Raw genomic sequence first — 22,101 nt, 5'->3', positions numbered from 1 at the left:
CCCCTTGTGTTATTCACTGCACCACTTGTGCCCCAGGGATCCGACCGCAATTTGTTCTGCAGCTGCCGCTTCACTCCTGAGGGGTGGAGTGCGGTAAAGTTGGTGTAAGCCCAGAAAGACTGCGCGGGGTGATCCAACTTCACTGATTCTGACTTTCTTGGTGCCTTAGGGGGGCACAGAGGGGCTTGGGGTGATGTTGTTAACGAAATGCAGTCAGTCAGTGCACCTGGTATGCATCACGTTTGTGGGGGGGCGCTTATGTAGTTTGGTTTTCTTTGCCGATGAGTTCGGTACTTTTGAGTAGCAGTATCACGGCCCGCCGAGGTTTGAAGCACCCAAAATGGCGGCTTCTAATTGTGCGATCGTCAGATTATGCCGTTTTTCGGGCCGTCTTTCGGGCCGGCAGCGGCGCCTGCCTTAAGTTGCAGAAGTCCCAGGTATGGGACAAGACTTTGGGGCGTGCCGCGGGCACCCGATGGGTGCCCGCGCGAGGAAAGGAAGCGGCTCGAGCAGGCACGCTCCGGCGCAGCATTAAGTTGAGCAGGGCTGTGTGCGGAAGGACTCGGCCGGCCCCGTGCATGCCAGGCAGCCCCACGCGGGCCAGCGGTCAGTCCCGGCGCACACGACGGGGTTGCGGCGCCGAACTCCTACCTCCGTGGCAGCACCGGGGTCCAAGCGACGGCTCCGGTTCGCCGAGCATGTAGCTCCGATCCGCTGGGCTGGACGGTCCACGAGGCGAGCGCTGGTCGTAGCAATGCTTTTTTCTCCGGGATCACCGCATCTACGAAGCCGCGGACTCGGTTGATGGTACAGCCTTCCGGGGCCCCCCGAGCGGCTTCCCCACCCTGCCCCGGGGGGGCTAGGGACTCAGCGGCAGGATGGTTGTGCGGGCTGGGTGACGGAGCTGCAGTTTATGCTGCCGCTCCGAACGCCATCTTGGCCACGCCCCCTGATGTTTATTAATTCTGATGCTGAGATCTTCAGGCTTTCTACAACCTCGGGTTCCTGCGGGTGTTACCAGTGTATAGTCAAGGTGGGAGACTGTTTTCCGGAAGATCTTGCCCGTGCCGTTGGGATGTCAGGCAACTTTCGACCATTTAATGGCCTATCCCTTCGCAGGTGCGTATAAAACTCTCTCCTAATTTGTCTTTCCTGCTTTTTGTTGGGAGGGTTTGGGCGGGTACTGTTGCCACTGATTGGATGTGATTTTCACCATGAATGTGGAATAGGTTGAGGTTGAGGTTGAAATCACCCGATATTAGCCAATATGCTGATTGTACCGTACTTTTCATCCTTTCAGTTCAGTTAATAACTTATTTGCTTCAATTATTTTGGATTTTGGGTTGATGTTTATATTGACTAAGATCAGTGGTTCCTGTGTACTCTTTCCCCATCCATCAAGCCTGACTAGTTGAAAAGGTAGATCTTCCTCCTTGTGCTCTGAGATCTTTGCCAGGATGCTCGTGCTAATATATGTCACTAGGCCTCCCTTTGGCCAGCCAGCCAGGCCTGTTCATTTTTGTGGCTGGACTGAGATATTCTCTGAATCCTACTAATGGTATTGATTCCATTGCTGAGGATTCCTGTAGAAGTATAATATCAAAGGTTCTAAAATACGTTGTTACCTCTGGGTCCTCCATTTTTGCCCGCAGGCCGCCTATGTTCCATGAGCAGATGTTCAATACGCCTGGGGGAGGAGCCGATGCTACCCATTCCCTTCCGCAGTGGGATCTCTGACCTTGAACCAGTCTTTTCCTGCCTTCTTCCTTCCATATGTGGACTTTCAATGGGGATTTGGGAAGCCTTCTCTTGATAATTGTTTCTTCAGAGACTCTGCTGTCAGGGGTGGCTGCGCAAGCTCCATGCAGGACGGACCACGTGCCTTTTGGTGTTTCCAGATGTTGAGAGTCTAATAGTGGGTGTGGATATCGTTCACCTTTGCAGGTGACCACCTCAATACCCCATGCTTTCAAAAGGTCCCTTCTTTCCATAATCTGCTTGGGTAGGACCGGCTCTGCAGAGATACTAAGCGTTGGGTCAGTGTGTTGGCTACCTCTGGCTTGGATAAATTTAATTGCAGTGATGTCATCCGAGGCCACATGCTGTAGATCCGGGAGTGCCTTTATGAGTCTTAGGATAGTAGAGCGATTGAGAACATCTGTGTAGGATCTTGAGGTGAATTCTGGAACCCAGAGCAGCTGGAGGTTTGGTTCGGCGTTTTGGGTACCTGCATGAGGAGCCTGGATTTGCTCTGTGTGCTTGATTTGTTCCATGTAGACCACTTCAGCCAGCCTTGTGCCATGGACGTTCCTCTTGCCGCATGGATTTGCCTTTGCTGGCTGTCTGAATTGTCCGAGCATAGTGATTTTTGATTTTGTGCTCTGCTGGACCCTTTGGGGACTTGTACAATTGTCCGTATGTTTGCCAGGCTCAGCGGGGGCCTCAACGGGGACTTTGCTAGGTGGCCAAACCCTGTTGGGTCCGAAGTGGTCTTTACTCCAGACTTTGTGTTCGTGCTAGTAGTAGCTTGAACGTGGATATCGCTGTTTTGCCTTCCACTTGGTGCCATATGGTCCTGACTTTGATCATTTAAAATAATTTTGGAGGTTTTTAAGATGGATAGTTGAAGTGATCATGCAGACCGTCTTCCTTTTCTTGCCCGGTTGCGTTCTCTTTTCGATAGAACCCGTGTGGAGGTTTTCTCAGAGGTCCCGGGGTTGGCGGTAGCTTGTGACGAAAAGTGATTCTCCATATTTTCCATTCTGAAGCATGATGAAGCATTAATATCTGCCTGAGTTCTTTTCTCTCTTATGGTTGACAGTGAGGTTGTTTGAGGGGAGTGGAGCCTATCCTCTTGTTTTTGCACAAACAGGGCAGATGTTAGCATGGTAGCGAGGGGAGTTGTATGTGTGTGTTCATCATTCCAGGTGGAGACGATTTCTTTTTGTTTTCCTTCTAGGATTTGCGGCAGTTGAGACAATTTATCTACCACCTCCTTGCAGGAGCATATGGTAAAGTCATTCGCTTGTTTGGCTTGTGCCCTTGTAATTAAGGCATATAACTCTTCCAGCTTGCTGTCGATACCGGAGACAAATTCTGCCATTGTATTTAACAAGTCTACTTGGATATCCATTTTATTTGAGTGGAACTGCAGAGCCATAACTGTTGCTTGCAATGAGTTTAGGATTGCAGCCCACATGTCATCTGCCCTTATAACAGCCGGGGGTTGTGTTTGTGATTGTGGTTGCAAGTTGGATTTGCAATCCCCGCTTAGGGTACCTTCCGTTTTAGTTCCTTTATGGGCATGGTTCTGAGCGCCTATCTCGCTTTCTTCTTTGGGTGATCTAGTTGGGCGACCCTGATTCATATTCCAGAGCTCTAATTCCTCACTTTCATGCCCAAATGCTAGGAAGGAATGGAGTTTGAGGCTTTGGCACAAGGGGTCGCCTTGCCATGGGTCTTGTTCTACGATTTCGCATTTTCTACCATCTCTGAGTCCAGAATTGATTGATTTACTGAGCTGGATGTTCGACGGAGCTTGGCGGGATCTGAGCTGGCGCTCCTTCTGGTTTTCTCTTGCCCGAGAGTGGGGGACGCTCCTGGTGCCTGAGTGGGGGGCTCCTGAGCTGTGTCCAGATCGTCTGATTTCAGAGGGTGTTCCCTCATGAACATTATTGTTGGCGAAAGAGGGACAGGGATAGGCAAGTTCACTCTAGGACTCTCTCCGATGATTCCTTGCGTTTGCAAATCGAAAATGGGTGATAGGTCGCCCCCTATGGATTGATTGCTTGGTGCAGGTGATGTGGTCCTTTTTCTGGCACCATCAGTTGTTACAGCAGTGAAGTAGTCAGTTATCTTGCAGTGATTGGGTTTAGGGATCCCAACTTCCGGAGCGTCCGATTCACCCCAGTTTGTTTATTCCATTCTAGGGAATTGCTCAGCCTGCATCCTGCCTGGGCTGTTGACTGGGGAGAGTCTCCTGCACGGAATGGGGTGGTCCAAGTCGCATCTTGCTCTCTTTTTACTGCCACTCCATCCGAAGTCGGTTCTCTTTTCCTTTTCCTCTTTGTTTGATTTGTGGGTTGACTGGTGGCATTACTTTGTGCTTTACCTGATCTCATGCTCCTATCTCTGGTTGGTCAATCTGTTTGCTAGCTTACTTGTGAGAGGGTGGTCTACTCGCGAAGACCTTCAGAAGGCTTTCAGTTGAGAGTGGTTGTTGATAGGCAATGGGAGTGTCCTCACGCTCTTTTTCTCGCAGTACAGAGTTGCCCCGAGGACACTCCAACTACAGCTGGCTGCTGGCTGCGCAACCTCCTTATTGGAATTGGAAATTGTGGGTGATATACCACTTTGCCACTTTGCTTGATTTCTCCTTGCGTTGCGTTGTTGAGGGACGGGCAGGTGTGGAACCGCTAGCTGTGACGCCGAGGTGCGGGTGCGGTGATTTTGGTACTGAAGATCTCAGGGATTTGCTGGGCTGCCACGCCACCTCTCACCGCTTTCTGTTCCTGGTGGGGTTGAATTGAGTTGAGTTGCGACTGTGGTTTGTGGTTTGTGGTTAGTACGCGATCTGTCAGTGGAGTCGTATGTCTGGATTGAGCTGTTGCTCCACTGCTCGCTGCTGTAGTCGAACACTGAGCTGGCACTCTTCTACGCGCACCTCTGCACAAACTTTCATGCTCTGCTCTGTGCTTGCACTGCCTCGGGCTCAGTGTCGAGTGACTGGAGCAGTCTGGGGTTGCTGTTCCTGCAGGAGCCTAGCGGGCAGCCCTAGGTGTGGAGTTGCCCTGGTCCGGGACCAGGTCCAGGTTAGGTTAGGTTGGACTGTGCAGGTTGGGGCTGGGGTAGGCGTAGCAGGGTTTGCAGGATTTGCAGGTGAACAGACGGCGTTTTGATGTTTCGGGAGCCCAGAGCGGGGCCCAGGGTGTCGCTTCCCCCCCCACTGCCACTCGCCGACCTCCAAAAGTACTTGTGGTGCTGGGGCCCGCTGGGGGCAGGCGCAGTGGATCAGAGCCTTGAACTTTTAAAGCAGGGGCTCGGCGCTTGGCTTGGCTTTGCTCCCCAGCTGATGAGGATCTTATGGTAAGGGCCCTCGCCCCCGCAAGATGCACACGCGGTCGGGCCGCTTCCGTAAAGGTCCAAGGGGCGGGGGGTCCCTGGGGGCTGCTTGCCTGGAGATTATGTGAGTGATGTGGCACTGCATCTGCTGCTCATGGGCAGGGAGGAGCCGGGAAGCAAGCGTGCTCACCTGGGGAGGGGCTGCTGAGGCTCCGGCGGTGGCTCTGGTGCTCCCTCAGTGGGTGTTTTTTGCAAGGGCGGTGCGGGCGGTGCGGCCGCGTGATCCCCTTTTTGGGACCGTCACCCAGTGGGCTGCCGCCAAGGCAGCTGGAGGCCTCTGAGGCGAGCAGGAGACGGCGGGTGGCTTCTGCTGGAAGGAGCCACCCGGACTGTACCCGCATCAGCAGCAACCCGCGTAACCTGTAGCAACGTCGTCGTCAGCTCCTTCCTCCGTCCGTGTTCTCCCTGTTGATTCTTGCCTTCTTTCCAAAATCAAAAGGCTCTCCAAAGACACTCTTATAAAATGCAGTTTGCGGTTCGCCCGTTACGTTCGGAGATGTGGGCTCCTATATGCCGCTTGTGTCAATGCAATGATGAAGGCTATACATCTCATTGGCTTACTGAGAAAAGTTATGTCAGATGCCACAGGTCTAATCTTTTTACTATGAAGAGTTATAACAATGTCAGAAAGTTAGGCTTATTTATTCGGAAAAGCATTTGTTAAACCAATAGGCCTTTGAGGGTAAATGGTTGTTTTACTGATAAAGGCAGTAGACGGGCATTCTGTTGCATGCAATCTAACAGATTACCAAAGTAGTTACGTTTTTTATGGTAGCAACCCCACTGACAAACCTGTTAGTAGAAGATTTCTACTATGATAATCTTTGTTAACTGCCTATTAGAAGGGGTTGTATTTTGTTTTGTCAGGAATAAATTGTCTGTGTTTTTAAATTTTATGTATGCCTGATGGTTTCCTTCTGGGAATGTCTATGCTTAATACAGTGGGTGTGAGTTGCTTATTGCGACAGGACAACCATAAAGGCTATAGGTCTGATCTGGTTCACTGTAAAAGGTTATGTTAGGTGCCAAAGATGTAATCTGCATATTATGAAAATTCACGACAATGGCGTAGGGCTCACATATTTATTATAAAAATCAGATATTAGAGCCAATAGGCCTTAAAGGTGAAGAGTTTTTGCATTCTGTAAAATCATGTAAGCAGCTATTTTGTTGCATCATATCTCACTATTTACCTTAGCAGGCACTTTTTTTGGTGACAAAACCTGAAGTTAGGAGATTTGCACTGGCACAGTCTTTATAGACCCTCTTCTGAAGACCTGAAAGTTTAGTTATCTGGTAGCCTCTTGCAGTGAATGCAAATCAATAAAATAATTAAACAAACAATACATGCATAGACATACACAGTGTTGTCTAGGATCAGCCCTCTTTTGAATTGGCCTGTTTGAGTGGTATTCTCATTTTGCTTCCCTACATGACAGCATACAACATGGGGTAGTGAATCAGTCCACTTCTGTCATTGGCACCACTGTCCTACAAGTGAAGGCATTTTGCCTGATTGAATTTCTTCCTGAAAACTAGTGGAAATCAGTGCCACAGCTGGTAAGCCAGACCCTTAATTTTGCATTGACTCTTTGTAAGGGTCAGTGTGTATATCTTTCCATCTTGTTTATTGTATTACTATTTTAGAGCACACTGCAAGTCTCCAGTGTATGCTACTGGCCTGCTCACTTGCTGCTCAATACATCTACAATGCACTTCATCCAGCACAGCCACAGCTCATCTGCTATGCTGTCATCTTGGAATGGTATTGTTCACAGTGTACCTCTGTTTATTGCTCTAAAATGGCCAATACATTGCTTCTAAATGGAGGAGCCCTCTCAGAATTGTAAATCCGTGCTACACTTTGTACAATATCATTGCAAGTCGGCTACCTCCTGCTACGTTTAATAATTTTTATATATTTCTTTATCACAAGCATACTGTATAGAGGGGGTGGTAGGTTTCCTTTTTTATACTTTTATTTTTCTAATTTATCTTTCATATGCTTTTTGAGCTTTTGTATTCGTTGGGGAATGAAAGAATGAGTGTCTGGATGAATTAATGAATGCATGAATGCTAGGTTGAGTGTCAGAGTTTATGCTGGCGTATTACCTGTCAAAATTCACTAGTGACTAAAGCACTTTCATTCTGACCTATTAACATTGACAATGCTTGTTTCCCAAATTGTGGCAGTAAACTTTGAGAAAAAGGGCAATTCACCAAGAAAGTGTCTTTGTGTGCAAAATGAGATGCATGCGCAAAGAGTAGCGTTAGCACACCCATCTCGCGTCCACACAAATTTTGTATTTGGAGGTATGTTGTTTTGTGTGACAGGTGCAGATTCCAGCATATGCCTAATTCACAGAGAAATGCACTAGAATCTACGTTTATCGGAGTTTCCTACGGTAAAACTGAACTGGCGCATGGCTCCTACAGAAGTCACACTGTAAGCAGGTGACAGAAATGACCACTCTGCATGAAATCCTCGAGCTTTAAATAACAGGTTCACATTGCCACATCTAGCAAAAAGGAAAAAATTAAAAACGAAGCATTGACGTTTATGAGCTTTTACATTAGTGTATTATTTATTAGTGCAGCAGGTGCAGTGGCACCAGGATCCGCGGGGTACAATTCTCCCCCTAACTCAAATATTATGGCCCTTGACACCCTTTCTACATCACATACATATGTCAGTGTTTTCCAGCAGGTGGAGTGGTACATGTTTGGAGAAAGTCACCTAATGATAACAGCAGTCTCCCATCGCCATGCTCACGTGGCTGATGGGAACTAATGATATGATAGGATAATGCTAATAAGCATCTTAGCGCTAAATGCATTACAAAGTAGAATATGTTCTAGCTGCCTTGATATTTCTGGCGGACCATATGCAAAATGAGTGTTTTTTTTTTAATCGAACAGTCTCCAAGACGTAGAGAGAGAAAAACACATAAGGGAAAGACGGAGAAAGATCATACATAAAAAAATCAGAAAGGGAGAAAGCGAGGACATGCAGTATTGAGATAAGAGGGCGGAAGAGTGTCCTCTAGTCAAGAGGCATGATGTGAATTCTAGACTATGCAGTCTTGGTACTGAGAGCGCCGACACGCTCAAGCGCTGGCCACGGAATTCTGAACAGATCTTTGGGCACCTACACTCATTCAATTAGAAATGAAGCGCGTGTCCATCCTCTATTCGCAGTTCCAGTTGTGACTTATGGAACGCAGGATATCAAGCTGCAGCGGCACATTTCAAAGGGACAGAATACTCGTGGTAAATAGATTTGCGATTTGAGCTTGCTTTCCACAGTGCCTCGGGTTTAGTCTAGGCAAACTAGTTTGTAATTGTGAACACACGCCTAAAAAACACAACTCTTAAGATGTTTTGTAGGCTATCTAAACTGAAGTTTTTTTTCTATGTTCGAGCCACTGTATATTAAGGCGAAGGACAATTGTGCACCTAGGATAATTTTAAAGCTTTGGAATTGAGAGATTGAGAGCAATCCATCTAACATCAGTGTAGCACACGCTTACTTTCAAATAGAGCAAAATCTTGAATGTATTTTTTTCATGGAAAATATTCTAAAACACCTCACTTTAGGAGAAAGACAAGTCAAGATTCTCTGTGTTACTGCTGGGTACCCACTTGGAGAATGCAAAATATAGGCAAATCTCTGAATCGAGCAAAGTGAAAGAGGTGTAAACTAATATAGCGCATACAAAAAGTCTGCACATATCCCCTTAAGCAGATGATTACTGTGAGAAAACAGGGCTGATTGCAGAGGCCCCATAACTTTTTGCCCCCATTTTCCACTTTTTGCTGGTGTTTTCCTGACTCTGATGGTGCCCTGGGTACTGCTAACCAGTCCCAGGGCCTGTGCTCTGTGTAAAATGGATATGCAAATTAGGCTAATTATAATTGACTAAGTTAACCTACCTATAAGTCCCTAGTATATGGTAGGGCATGTAGGTTTAGGGACCACAGCATAGGTGGTGCACACCTAGGTGCACTGCTGAGGTGCTCAGTGTCATTTTAAAGGCAGGCCTGCCTTGCTGGCTGCTTTTAAATAAAAATTATATGCAAATTCGACTTTGGAATTAAAGGTACTTCCAAAGTCTTAAAACTACCTTATTTTTACATATAAGTCACCCCTAAGGTGTGCCCTATGTGCCCCTAGGGCTGGGTGCCATGTAACTATAAGCAGGGACTTTATAAAAATAGATTTATAAGCCCTGGTGAGGTAAAAACAGCCAAATTCGTTTTTCCCTCATTGAAGTAAATGGCCTTCATAGGCTAGAATGGGCAGACTTTATTTTAAATTTTAAAGTCTCCTTAAATGTTACATGCCAATAATTTGGTATCAAATTGATTGTTATAATAAATCCCACAACTTCCAGTTGTTGGATTTAATATAACTTGTCCAGGTAAAAAGTTTAGACTTTACCTCAAAAGTTGCCAATTTCAGCTCTGCATTGTTTTTGCTGCTGTGCTCTGATTGGCCAGCCTGGAGCAGCTTCTGCCAGGCTGCCTTGATGAGGTGTGAAGTGGCCAGGCTTCACACAAAGGAATGTGCTTGGGGGAGAGAATCTCCCCTCAGCAGATGGCGAGGCAGGAAGGGGGAGGGCTGCCAAACTGGTCTTCAAAGGCAGAGAAGGACATTTGGAGCACCCAGCAACACCCCCACATCCTGCAACCCCAGACAATTAGGTGCCCCCTTGATTAGATTAGGAGAGGGCAGGAGAGGGGTGTGTTTATGATTTTTAGCCACACCAGTGGGTGGGCTCAGCCAGATGTAACCTCCAAAAATCAGATTCATCCATGTTGGATTTTTAGAGACTGTTGCCTTCTGGGATGGATTTTTGCCACACTTCCCAGGAAGTGGTCATCACAGGGGGACGACCCTGTCCCTGATTGGAGAACCAGGGCCCCCCTGCTTTTCACCCAGGAGCAAGGATAAAACTGGCAGACCTGCACCCACGCCTCAGATCCCCTCCAGAATTCAACAAGAAAGGAACTAAAGAAGAAGAAGGACTGCCCTGCTGGACCCCTGGCCTGCACCTGGACCCTGCACTCAGAAGGACTGCACCAGCTGCACACTTGGGCTTCACCACAAGAAGGACTTTGCCTGGCTTCAACTGGTTCAAGGAGGGACTCCCTGTTTGCTACAGGTGAAAAATTGCTAAACCAGAGTCCCCTGCACCAACTCCTGAAGAAAGCGACCAGCTGACCACTGTCCAGTGGCCAAAAAGGAGTTTGCGCCAGGTGCATTCTGGGAGTTGAAGTCTGCACCCCCCAAGGACCATCACAGAACTTCTGGACCCTTGGGGTGAGCTGTGGACCCCAAAAGAACCTTAAAAGAACATCTGGGTAAAGCCCCAGAAGTTTGAAAAAGATTTGAGAATTTTGGGAAAAAAGCTCCAGAGAGGGACCGACCCGCCGCGGAAATTCTAGCCGGCTTGCCTCAACCGCGACCCGGCCTGACTTCGTGGTTTGTCCCGGTAAAGAAAAACATCCAAAAAAGAGACTAAGTCCGAACGTAAAAAGTTGACCGGGACCTCCCAGCCATCGTATCCGAGAAGGGCTCCATGGACGTCGGATCAAGATCCAGGTTTACCCCGGTCGAAGGATTTTCATCTCGAAAAAACGACTAAGTCCGAAGGTAAAAGTCTCCACCGAGGAAACCCACATCGCGTATCCGGACAAGGGCTCCAGGAGGTCGGATTCAACTGGCAGGTTCGTCCCGGTGAAGAAAAACTTAAAAATAAAGACTAAGTCAGAAGGTAACTTTTTAACCGAGGCCTCCCGCGGCCTGTAGCCGAGCAGGGCTTCATCGCGGTCGGCCTGAAAGTTTGACTTTGCCCCGGTCGACGTGCAACCAGATGACCCGATTGGCGCTTTTTGTTTCTAAGCGCTAGAAAAGTAATAATTCTTTAAAAATTCATATCTCCGGTTCCCCTGAACCGATTTTAATCGTTTTTGTGTCCTTTTAAAGATAAAAATATAAACTATTTTTATAAATTGGTTTTGGATTTTTAAACTGTTTCCTGTGTTTTATTTAATTACTGTGTTGTGATATTTGAATGCTTTACACTTTGTCTCCTAAGTTAAGCCTTGACGCTCGTTGCCAAGCTACCAAGGGTTGAGCTGGGATTAATTTACTGAGACCTAACTGTACCTATGTGGAGGTTAGTGGCTTGTTGCTAGGTGTAGGTACCTACCTGCCCTACCAATAACCCATTTTCCAACATAATTGGAAGCAGCGACGGGATCCTGTACTTGTGTTCAATATCACGTTACAGTTTTAGGTAAAACAAATTAAAAATCCTTTAAATTGTCCTAGTGCAAAAATTGTTTTTAATTTTTAATTTGGATTAATTTCAATTATTGAATTTTTGTAATTTTTCTAAATTCTTGTTTCCAATTTTTGCAAAAAGTTTTTGTTGACACAAAACTAGGGAACCATGGAGCTTGATCTGGCTAGCCTACCCACACTGACAGTAGTCCAGCTTAGGGGGTTGTGTATTGAAAGAGGGTTGCCTGCAACCACTGATCTCAGGAAGCAAATCCTGATCACATCCCTGACAGCATGGGCTGAGGCCCAAGAGGTAGAGTCAGAAGAAGCTCCAGAGGAGGGAGAAAGAAGGGAGGATGCTAGCTCTAACCACTCAGGGGAGGGAAGGCATCTGAGCCTAAGTGAGAATGAGGAAGAACGGTCCTCAGTAAATACAGTCACTAGGGGCAGATCCAAAGCTAGTGGTGGGAAGGGGGTCCTTTCAGGAGGAGAGAACCCATCCATCAGAGAAAGAGAGCTGGAGGCCCAGCTAGCATACATAGCTTTGGAAGCAGAGAAGCTGGCCCTAGAAAAGAAAAAGTGGGCATACACAGAGAAAAGAGATGGAAGCAGCGATAAAGAAGCTGAGGTGTCCATGGGTGGGGGAGTTTGCCCCAGATTACCCAAGGGGGTAGTTCCTGCTTATGTAGAGGGGGATGACATAGATAAGTGGCTGGGGGCCTTTGAGAGGGCACTCCAAATGAGAAGGGTTAGGCCTCAATACTGGGGTTCCCTTTTGTGGGAGTTGGTCCCCAACTCAGGGAGGGATAGGCTTCTGACCTTAAGGGGGGAGGAGGCAGATTCATACCCTAGTATGAAGAGGTGCTTAGCCAAGAAGTTTGGTCTGACCCCAGAGCAATATAGAATGAAGTTCAGGGACACCCAGAAGGTCAGTACCCAGTCTTGGGTTGACTTTGTGGACATTTCACTAAAGGCACTAGAGGGCTGGATTATTGGTAACAAAGTAGATACTTATGAGGGGTTATACAATCTGATCATGAGAGAGCACATCTTGACCAATTGTACCCAAGAAAGGTTACGCCAGCATCTAGTGGACTCTAAGCAGACCAACCCTAGAGAGCTAGGGGAGGCGGCTGATGAGTGGTTGAGAACCAGGGTGGTTGTCAAGTCCCAGGGGGGAGACTCCAAGAAAGGGGGGACAGGTCCCCAAAAACCTAAGGAGGGAGGTGGTAAGCCCACCACAGAGACTCCCTCTGTACCCCAGAACCCTAAGAAGGAGGAGAGTAAATCCCACTCCCACTCTGACAAGCAGAGACAGGGAGACCCAGGGTTAAAAAAGCTCTTGGACAGTAGGGCTTGCTTTGACTGTCAGCAGACAGGTCACTTCAGAGGAGAAGCAGCCTGTCCAAAGAAGGTGGTTAGCATTGGGCGGTCCAGTGTAGCCATAGAGGAGGATTCCTCAGATGATGAAGTCCTCCTAGCATTGTGCTGGGAGACAGGACCAGATGGTAAGCTGGTGATCCCTGAGGGTGGGAGTAGGCACTTCCACCACATTCAAGTGAATGGGATCCCTACCACTGGCCTGAGAGACACCTGTGCCAGTCACACTATAGTGAGTGACCGGTTAGTGACCCCAGACATGTATGTCCCAGGAAAGACAAAGAAAGTCAGGATAGCCACAGGGGAGATCACCTCCAACCCTGTAGCCATAGTGCCCCTAGAGAGGGAGGGTATCCTTGACTGGATTAGGGTGGTAGTCAGTGCTGACCTTCCCCTAGATTGTATCCTGGGCAATGACCTCCCAGAGGTGAGTCTGGTCACAGATGGGGTGGTCGCCAAGTGCGCCCCCCCAACCCAAAGTCATGGGGAGTCAGTCCCTACAGTTAGGAGACAGGGGTCCCCAAGAAAAGGAAAGAAGAAAAGGAAGGGTAGGCCACTCTTAAAGAGAGTTCCAGGGAGCCAAGGGCCTTCTGCCCCATTAAGGGGGGAGCCCAGAGTTGGCACTGGTGAGGCCTCACCTGACCCCAAGGAAGTCCTGAGTAGTCAGGCAGCTGTCCAGATGCAAGGTGTTGCCCCTGCACTGACTGAAGGGAGAGTGGAAGGAGGGTGTCTGCCACAGGAGGTGGTAGCCCCCCACTCTAGACAGCAAGAGGGGTGCCAGGACCCCAAAATTGCCACTCAAGCAGCTCAGCCACCTGTCAGTGGAGAGCTTAGGGTGTGGTTCTGGGTACTGACAGCTGTCAGTAGCCTCTGTTGGGTGCTAGCCTTTCTGGCAGCAATGTACTTGGCCTGAGAGGCAGACCCCAGGGCCAATAGCAAAGTAGGCCCCCTGACCCTATTGGTCATGGTGGGGTTGCTCAAGTGTTGGGTGACCTCTTTGGGTAAGCTAGGTGTTGCCCTAGCAAAGTTTGGAGTAGGGGAGGTGGGCACCTCACTACCCAAGTTGGCAGAGAGAGAGGAGGAAGACCCCCATAGAGGGAAGTTTCAGTTTGAGTTGGGTCCTTTTACTGTTGGGATGGCTTCACTACCCAGAGGGAGTGACCCTGACAGGAGGATATAAGGCAGAGTAGGCCCTGCAAAGGGACAGCCAGTTTTCTTCACTGTCTTCCTCGCCTAACAAGCCAGGAAGACTCTCCCAGGGTTGGGCTGAGTCTCCTGGGCGTGTGGGCTGGGGGGGGGGGGTTGTGTGAGAAAACAGGGCTGATTGCAGAGGCCCCATAACTTTTTGCCCCCATTTTCCACTTTTTGCTGGTGTTTTCCTGACTCTGATGGTGCCCTGGGTACTGCTAACCAGTCCCAGGGCCTGTGCTCTGTGTAAAATGGATATGCAAATTAGGCTAATTATAATTGGCTAAGTTAACCTACCTATAAGTCCCTAGTATATGGTAGGGCATGTAGGTTTAGGGACCACAGCATAGGTGGTGCACACCTAGGTGCACTGCTGAGGTGCCCAGTGTCATTTTAAAGGCAGGCCTGCCTTGCTGGCTGCTTTTAAATTAAAATTATATGCAAATTCGACTTTGGAATTAAAGGTACTTCCAAAGTCTTAAACTACCTTATTTTTACATATAAGTCACCCCTAAGGTGTGCCCTATGTGCCCCTAGGGCTGGGTGCCATGTAACTATAAGCAGGGACTTTATAAAAATAGATTTATAAGCCCTGGTGAGGTAAAAACAGCCAAATTCGTTTTTCCCTCATTGAAGTAAATGCCCTTCATAGGCTAGAATGGGCAGACTTTATTTTAAATTTTAAAGTCTCCTTAAATGTTACATACCAAGAATTTGGTATCAAATTGATTGTTATAATAAATCCCACAACTTCCAGTTGTTGGATTTAATATAACTTGTCCAGGTAAAAAGTTTAGACTTTACCTCAAAAGTTGCCAATTTCAGCTCTGCATTGTTTTTGCTGCTTTGCTCTGATTGGCCAGCCTGCAGCAGCTTCTGCCAGGCTGCCTTGATGAGGTGTGAAGTGGCCAGGCTTCACACAAAGGAATGTGCTTGGGAGAGAGAATCTCCCCTCAGCAGATGGCGAGGCAGGAAGGGGGAGGGCTGCCAAACTGGTCTTCAAAGGCAGAGAAGGACATTTGGAGCACCCAGCAACACCCCTACATCCTGCAACCCCAGACAATTAGGTGCCCCCTTGATTAGATTAGGAGAGGGCAGGAGAGGGGTGTGTTTATGATTTTTAGCCACACCAGTGGGTGGGCTCAGCCAGATGTAACCTCCAAAAATCAGATTCATCCATGTTGGATTTTTAGAGACTGTTGCCTTCTGGGATGAATTTTTGCCACACTTCCCAGGAAGTGGTCATCACAGGGGGACGACCCTGTCCCTGATTGGAGAACCAGGGCCCCCCTGCTTTTCACCCAGGAGCAAGGATAAAACTGGCAGACCTGCAACCACGCCTCAGATCCCCTCCAGAATTCAACAAGAAAGGAACTAAAGAAGAAGAAGGACTTCCCTGCTGGACCCCTGGCCTGCACCTGGACCCTGCACTCAGAAGGACTGCACCAGCTGCACACTTGGGCTTCACCACAAGAAGGACTTTGCCTGGCTTCAACTGGTTCAAGGAGGGACTCCCTGTTTGCTACAGGTGAAAAATTGCTAAACCAGAGTCCCCTGCACCAACTCCTGAAGAAAGCGACCAGCTGACCACTGTCCAGTGGCCAAAAAGGAGTTTGCGCCAGGTGCATTCTGGGAGTTGAAGTCCGCACCCCCCAAGGACCATCACAGAACTTCTGGACCCTTGGGGTGAGCTGTGGACCCCAAAAGAACCTTAAAAGAACATCTGGGTGAAGCCCCAGAAGTTTGGAAAAGATTTGAGAATTTTTGGAAAAAAGCTCCAGAGAAGGACCGACCCGCCGCGGAAATTCTAGCCGGCTTGCCTCAACCGCGACCCGGCCTGACTTCGTGGTTCGCCCCGGTAAAGAAAAACATCCAAAAAAGAGACTAAGTGCGAACGTAAAAAGTTGACCGGGACCTCCCAGCCATCGTATCCGAGAAGGGCTCCATGGACGTCGGATCAAGATCCAGGTTTACCCCGGTCGAAGGATTTTCATCTCGAAAAAACGACTAAGTCCGAAGGTAAAAGTCTCCACTGAGGAAACCCACATCGCGTATCCGGACAAGGGCTCCAGGAGGTCGGATTCAACTGGCAGGTCGTCCCGGTGAAGAAAAACTTCAAAATAAAGACTAAGTCAGAAGGTAACTTTTTAACCGAGGCCTCCCGCGACCTGTAGCCGAGCAGGGCTCCATCGCGGTCGGCCTGAAAGTTTGACTTTGCCCCGGTCGAGGTGCAACCAGATGACCCGATTGGCGCTTTTTGTTTCTAAGCGCTAGAAAAGTAATAATTCTTTAAAAATTCATATCTCCGGTTCCCCTGAACCGATTTTAATCGTTTTTGTGTCATTTTAAAGATAAAAATATAAACTAGTTTTATAAATTGGTTTTGGATTTTTAAACTGTTTCCTGTGTTTTATTTAATTACTGTTTTGTGATATTTGAATGCTTTACACTTTGTCTCTTAAGTTAAGCCTTGACGCTCGTTGCCAAGCTACCAAGGGTTGAGCTGGGATTAATTTACTGAGACCTAACTGTACCTATGTGGAGGTTAGTGGCTTGTTGCTAGGTGTAGGTACCTACCTGCCCTACCAATAACCCATTTTCCAACAATTACAAAACGTACATCTCAAGAAATTACCCAAAGGCCTAGCATGGCAATTGTTTCATACTTTTCTAAAGAGTGGTGTACATTTCGCAAATAGAGCAATCCACCTCCCCTACTATTTGCATACTTAAAACGTTCTGCTTAGCACATTTTAATAGCATTCAGTAAAGCATATATGAATAATACCTACCAGGAGGACAGAAGCATCCTTCACTAACTTGTTCCTTACAAAGTTGGCTTATTTTAGGATTGGAGCACGTGTCCTGACATGGATTTCCACGGTCCATAAATTCCATGTTATAAGAGCAGTTTTTATCTACAAAAACAAGATGGTATTTAGAATTTTCGAGGACTTAAACTGTACTATTGCATACTTACACATAGTATTTTCACCTCAAATTATGTACAGAGTTTGCTAAGGAGAGACAGTAATTACATTGTAGGCTAAGTAGGGCAGGATGGATGAAGGATGGATGGATGAAGAGTATGTGAGGCATGGTTAGTACCAAAAGAGAATACTTTGTTGATGCCCTCCTTAGAGGTTCTCGGTGTTCGTCATCCTGGCTTAAACCTGAGGTTCATGGGGTGATGAAGTATTTCAGTTACAAGCTACTGCTAATTTCTACTGTAAGGTTCACGTCTGTGAACTTTCATTTTATAGGAGGACGCAAGCATATAACTGCATAGATGACACCCCGAAACTTTCATATAACTTTTACCTGCATTAAGTCTACCCACACTGGCAGAGCAAAGACAAATTGGGCAAAGGAAAATTGGGCAAAGAAAGCGATGCATTCTTGATATTGGAGTAGACATGAAATTATTGAAGCACAAGTCGTCATTGTGAGCCTTCTTAGTAGGTATAGAGGGCTTGGCTGCAGTATTTAATTTGTAAAAAAAAATAATAATAATAAGTGCCAGGGCCCTCCTCAAAGGCCACTTTAATTTGCACCACATATTGCTCACGGACAGTGCTGTCAAAGATAGCATCAACACAACTACTAACAATCACACTCCTACAAGTGTGTGTGTCTTTTCAGATTATTGCAGGCCCACTAAGCTCTGATCATGGCTTTTGGTGGGTGGTAATAGTCAGTTTTAAGGTATGTTCAATTAATCACCAACTGTTGTTCTGCTTATCTATAAATTAGGGAGAGAGTGGCAGCACATAGCAGAGTGTTGCAAGTCCCGAAGTTGGCAATTAAGTGCTGGTGCGGAGCACCATGAACCATTGGCTCAAATTAAGCACTGCTTGGCTGTTGATTTCCCTAAAATGCAAGGGGTAGCAGAAATGACATCACACATTTCTTTGACAATAAAGACACTACAAGCAGAGAGATCATATAACCTATGACCCTATATCCTCCTAGGAAGACCTTAACCTTCATTCCATCACAATAATTGATATTGCTGAAGTGACATAACTGCATGATTAACATAACCACACAGCACAGGCAAATGTCTATCGTAGATACCATGTATATTAGATCTTTGAAAGTGATGGGGTGTAATACTTGCCCTGAATTGAAGTGCACGAGCGAAACAAGTGCACCAGACCTCTTGAAGTTGGATTCAGAGGAGTCTTCCCTCAAGAACATTTTTGAAAAAATGTACGCAGTGCATTTCAAAGCCAATTTTTCAAATACATTTACTAAAAAACATAGGCTTTGAGGGGGAACTAATTACATATTCATTTATGTTCGTGGTATGTCCAGTCAATGAAATCGAAGCTACCCAGGAGTTAATCCAGTGTTTTCAAAATGTGCGGTGGGTGCCCCAATAAGTCAAAAGTAACCTCCATTGTACCAGGCCATCATTTTTGTCATGGGTATCCCTCAAAGTCCATGGGTGCTTCTTATGCCATAAATTAAATATATCAGTGCTTGAATGTTGCCTTTAATGCTGGCTTTATAACATGGTTGACCTTTCATCAAAAATTACCTATATCATATCAGTGTCAGTATTTTGTTATAGTTGAACCATCACAAATGCTAAGGTGTCCTCCCTTAGGTCACAAATTACCTCCAATGTTCTACATCATTATTCCACTGGGGCCTCTATGCCACGGGTTATTATGTGCCAGAGACAGTATTTTGTCACAGGTGTCTGTCACGCAAATAATTGCTTCCATTATGAAACATCAGTATTTTGTCCTTGGCACCTGTATAACCATGAAATAACCTCCAGTATGGCATGGCCAATGACAGATTCAGAAGTAACATCACGTTCCTGCTCACACTCACTTACATTCACTCACTCATTCATCTACACTCTCTTGCTTTCATTCTTTTGCACTCATTCTTGCTCATTCAGACTTACTCATTCCTACCCTGACTCAGTCATATATTTTCTCTAACAATCACTTTCTTTTACTCTCACTTCCACATACTCACTTTCATGTATTCTATGTCATTCACTTACCCAGCCAATCATTCATTCACATTCACCATTCTCTCACTCACTCATACTTATGCACACTCCCACCCACTCTCACTTATTTTCATTCACTCTGGCTTACTCAGTCTAACTCTCAGTTAAATTACTCACTCTCACTCAGTCCCACTCATCCTCTTTCTTACTCATACTATAACACTCCTTCACACTCACACTTATTCATTAATTTTCCCTAACTCACACTCAATAATTTTCAGTCCCTGCCTATCAATGACTCTCACTCATTTTCACTCACATTCACATGTGGACACCTACTCAAGCATATGTATGCCATCTCTGTCACACACAAGCACGCAGAGAATACACATTTTAAAACATGTTTACTTACCTGAACTGCCAGCCAATGTCTCCTTCCAACTCCTGCTTCTCCAGTTTTTATTATACTAATAGTGAATGATAGATTTTGAATCACTATTACTATAATACAAATGAACAGAAAGCAAGCAGAGCAGGCCCCTGACCACCATAGGAGTGGGCCGCTCCTAAGTTCTTGACACTTTGGGGGTTATTCTAACTTTGGAGGAGTGTTAATCTGTCCCAAAAGTGACGGTAAAGTGACGGATATACCACCAGCCGTATTACGAGTTCCATAGGATATAATGGACTCGTAATACGGCTGGTGGTAAATCCGTCACTTTTCCGTCACTTTTGGGACGGATTAACACCTCCTCCAAAGTTAGAATAACCCCCTTAGTTTTCCCGTCTGTAGTCACTGGTCACAAAGGCAGTGCCAGGGCCACCATAGCCAAGCTAGGGGTTGCAACTGCGAAGCAAGGTGACCCCTAAATGACGTCCATGCCAGCTGGCTTTAAGGGTTCTTTATTGTTTTTAGAACTGCACTGGCCTCATTTCAAGCTGAAGCAAAATCCAGTACAGTGAAATAGGAGTTCAAAGTATTCTACCTACTACCCCTGGTGAGGTGCTGAACTGGTTTGTGGGCAGGTAACAACTACTCCGCAGGAGCCCGGTGTTAGGGACTATCCAAATATAAGGTTACAGTTAGGTATGCTGTTTCCATTCGGTGATGCAATTTTAGTACGTTTTCTAGCCGTGCAGATTAGCGCAAACTTGTGCAGGTTCGAATACAATTGTGGTTTAATGTACTTGGGTTAATAGTATGTTTCACACTATTAGTAGCATTGTCATAGATACCGATCATAGGATGTCATACTGCTTGCATTTGAATGATGCACAATTTTCAAACCTTTATTTTGAAATAAGAATTTGTTAAATGGAGTATTTAAAGCTGCCACGTAGCCTGAAGAACGTGAATGTTTCACGTTGTAGTATGGATGGGTGATTCACTGTTCAGTAAAGCCATGGTTTTGGAAGAAATGTACATGCTTATTTGTAGTTCAAGCATTTACCAGCAGGATCACATTTACAACCAGTGTGCAGGGTTATGCTATGTGTAAAATTGCACAATTAATTAACAGTTTCTCAGATAGCTTTAAAAAGGTTTTATTGGAATCATTACAGTACGTGCCACATTACGAAGGTTACTCTTTTGCTGTTTGTGTATCTCTATTGTTCCATGGTTGGAACTATTGATGCTAAGAGTGATGTTCTAGTATTCTTGTCCATTTTGTCTGTCTGCCTGATGCTCGAGGCTTTTTCACTTGGAATCAGGTGTGGGTGCCAGGCTTCTTACCTTGTACTAAAAAGGATTCTTTGGTTTCCATCTTGCTAATGGGTAGCAGAATAATGAGGGAAAGAGGAAGTTTTTTGACATTCTCCTGAATTCTAAGTGAATGTTGATGGCTTGTATTCTTGATGGAAGGTCCATAACTTAGCAGTTTGGATAAGAAGGCTGTATGTTCTCTTGTAGGTAAGTTTGATTAAACGGGTTGATAGTCTGGAATACAGTATCCTTTTCTGAGAGCATTATTTGAGTTTCATCTTGTGTCACTTTCTGCTTATTGCCTTATTTTATTTTGCCAGTGGATCTTCTAGTACGGGATGGAAGTGAAGAGCAGTCAACACAGGGGAGAAGTGGCCTTGTAAATGCATATGAAGGAATTATATTGCTGTTGCATGATGAATTGTTTAGAAGCATCTCAAAACTGAAGGTGATATTCCATTTTACAAGTCTTTAACATAATCCAATCTCTATATTATGAGGGAAGTAGTTGATTGGCGCTTTTAGGGAATCCCATGTGTGGTTAAAAAAAAACAACTAAGTATCCACATGGTATGAAGGGTAGATTGTATCACTTGTTTAGCTTGTGGGTTCATAGAAAGGCCGAAGTCCATGCTAATTCCAAGGTTTCTTGGATATCTGAACCAAATTACTTTAGGGAGGGTCTGTTGGTGGCCAAAGGGTATTGGGCTGATGAGCAGTTAGAACTAAGAAGAAATATGATGTCACCAATGTGCAGGGTGAAACACTGTGAAATACTTCAAAATTAAAGATCAAAATTGTGAAGAGTTCCATAACAAAAGCTGAGAGGCAATCTCCATCATGATGATAGTGATGAAATACAAGATTTGGTCAGAAGAATAAATGAATTCTGCAGAGGCCATTTAGGAGGCTAATATTGCTATCACGTGTTCTCAGGACTGGAGTGTTTATTTGGGCATGAGCATAGAGGAAGAGAAGGTGCACCTAATTCCCGAAAACTTGAATGAAATGAGGTCAGTTTATCTTGTCTTTTGACTAAGGGCATGGTTTTCTGTTTGGCAGACTGTACTCCATCCATCAAGGTAGCCAAGAAAAGTGCCACCACAATTCTGACAGAATACCATCTGTCAACTTTAGAGTTGACAGAGCACCCAGCAGTCATCTCTGTACATTGAAAGGAACTGCTGTCATGATGGTTCTGGTAATGCGTCCGTCTATGTCAATTTATACACATCAGGACTCGTTTTAGGTCGATGAACCTTTTGACCCAGTGGTTAGTCTCCGTAGGACGAGATTACCAAACATCAATTATGTTTCACAATAACCATTAATGAACCTTTGGCGCATTTATTAATTCTCAGGCTCAAATAATCACACCTTGAAGAAAGATTTTGTGAATTTATTCCCTATTGATTACAATCTAATATTAAACGTATTAGTCTCAAA

General features: G+C 46.0%; 1 protein-coding gene across 1 annotated transcript in view; it reads right to left on the bottom strand.

Annotated features, from left to right (window-relative positions):
* LOC138284401 (mucin-5B-like) overlaps nucleotides 1-22,101 on the bottom strand; it is a 1,991,087-nt gene that overhangs the window by 1,575,533 nt on the left and 393,453 nt on the right. Inside the window, exon 7 of the mRNA XM_069223138.1 lies at nucleotides 16,771-16,896. Coding sequence (XP_069079239.1) covers nucleotides 16,771-16,896 — 126 coding nt within the window. The remainder of the gene's footprint in view (nucleotides 1-16,770; nucleotides 16,897-22,101) is intronic.

Source organism: Pleurodeles waltl, chromosome 3_1 (assembly GCF_031143425.1).
Source record: "Pleurodeles waltl isolate 20211129_DDA chromosome 3_1, aPleWal1.hap1.20221129, whole genome shotgun sequence".
Classification (NCBI taxonomy): Eukaryota; Metazoa; Chordata; class Amphibia; order Caudata; family Salamandridae; genus Pleurodeles; species Pleurodeles waltl.
Note: the sequence above shows the minus strand (reverse complement) of the source record. Positions and strands in the feature narration are given on the sequence as shown.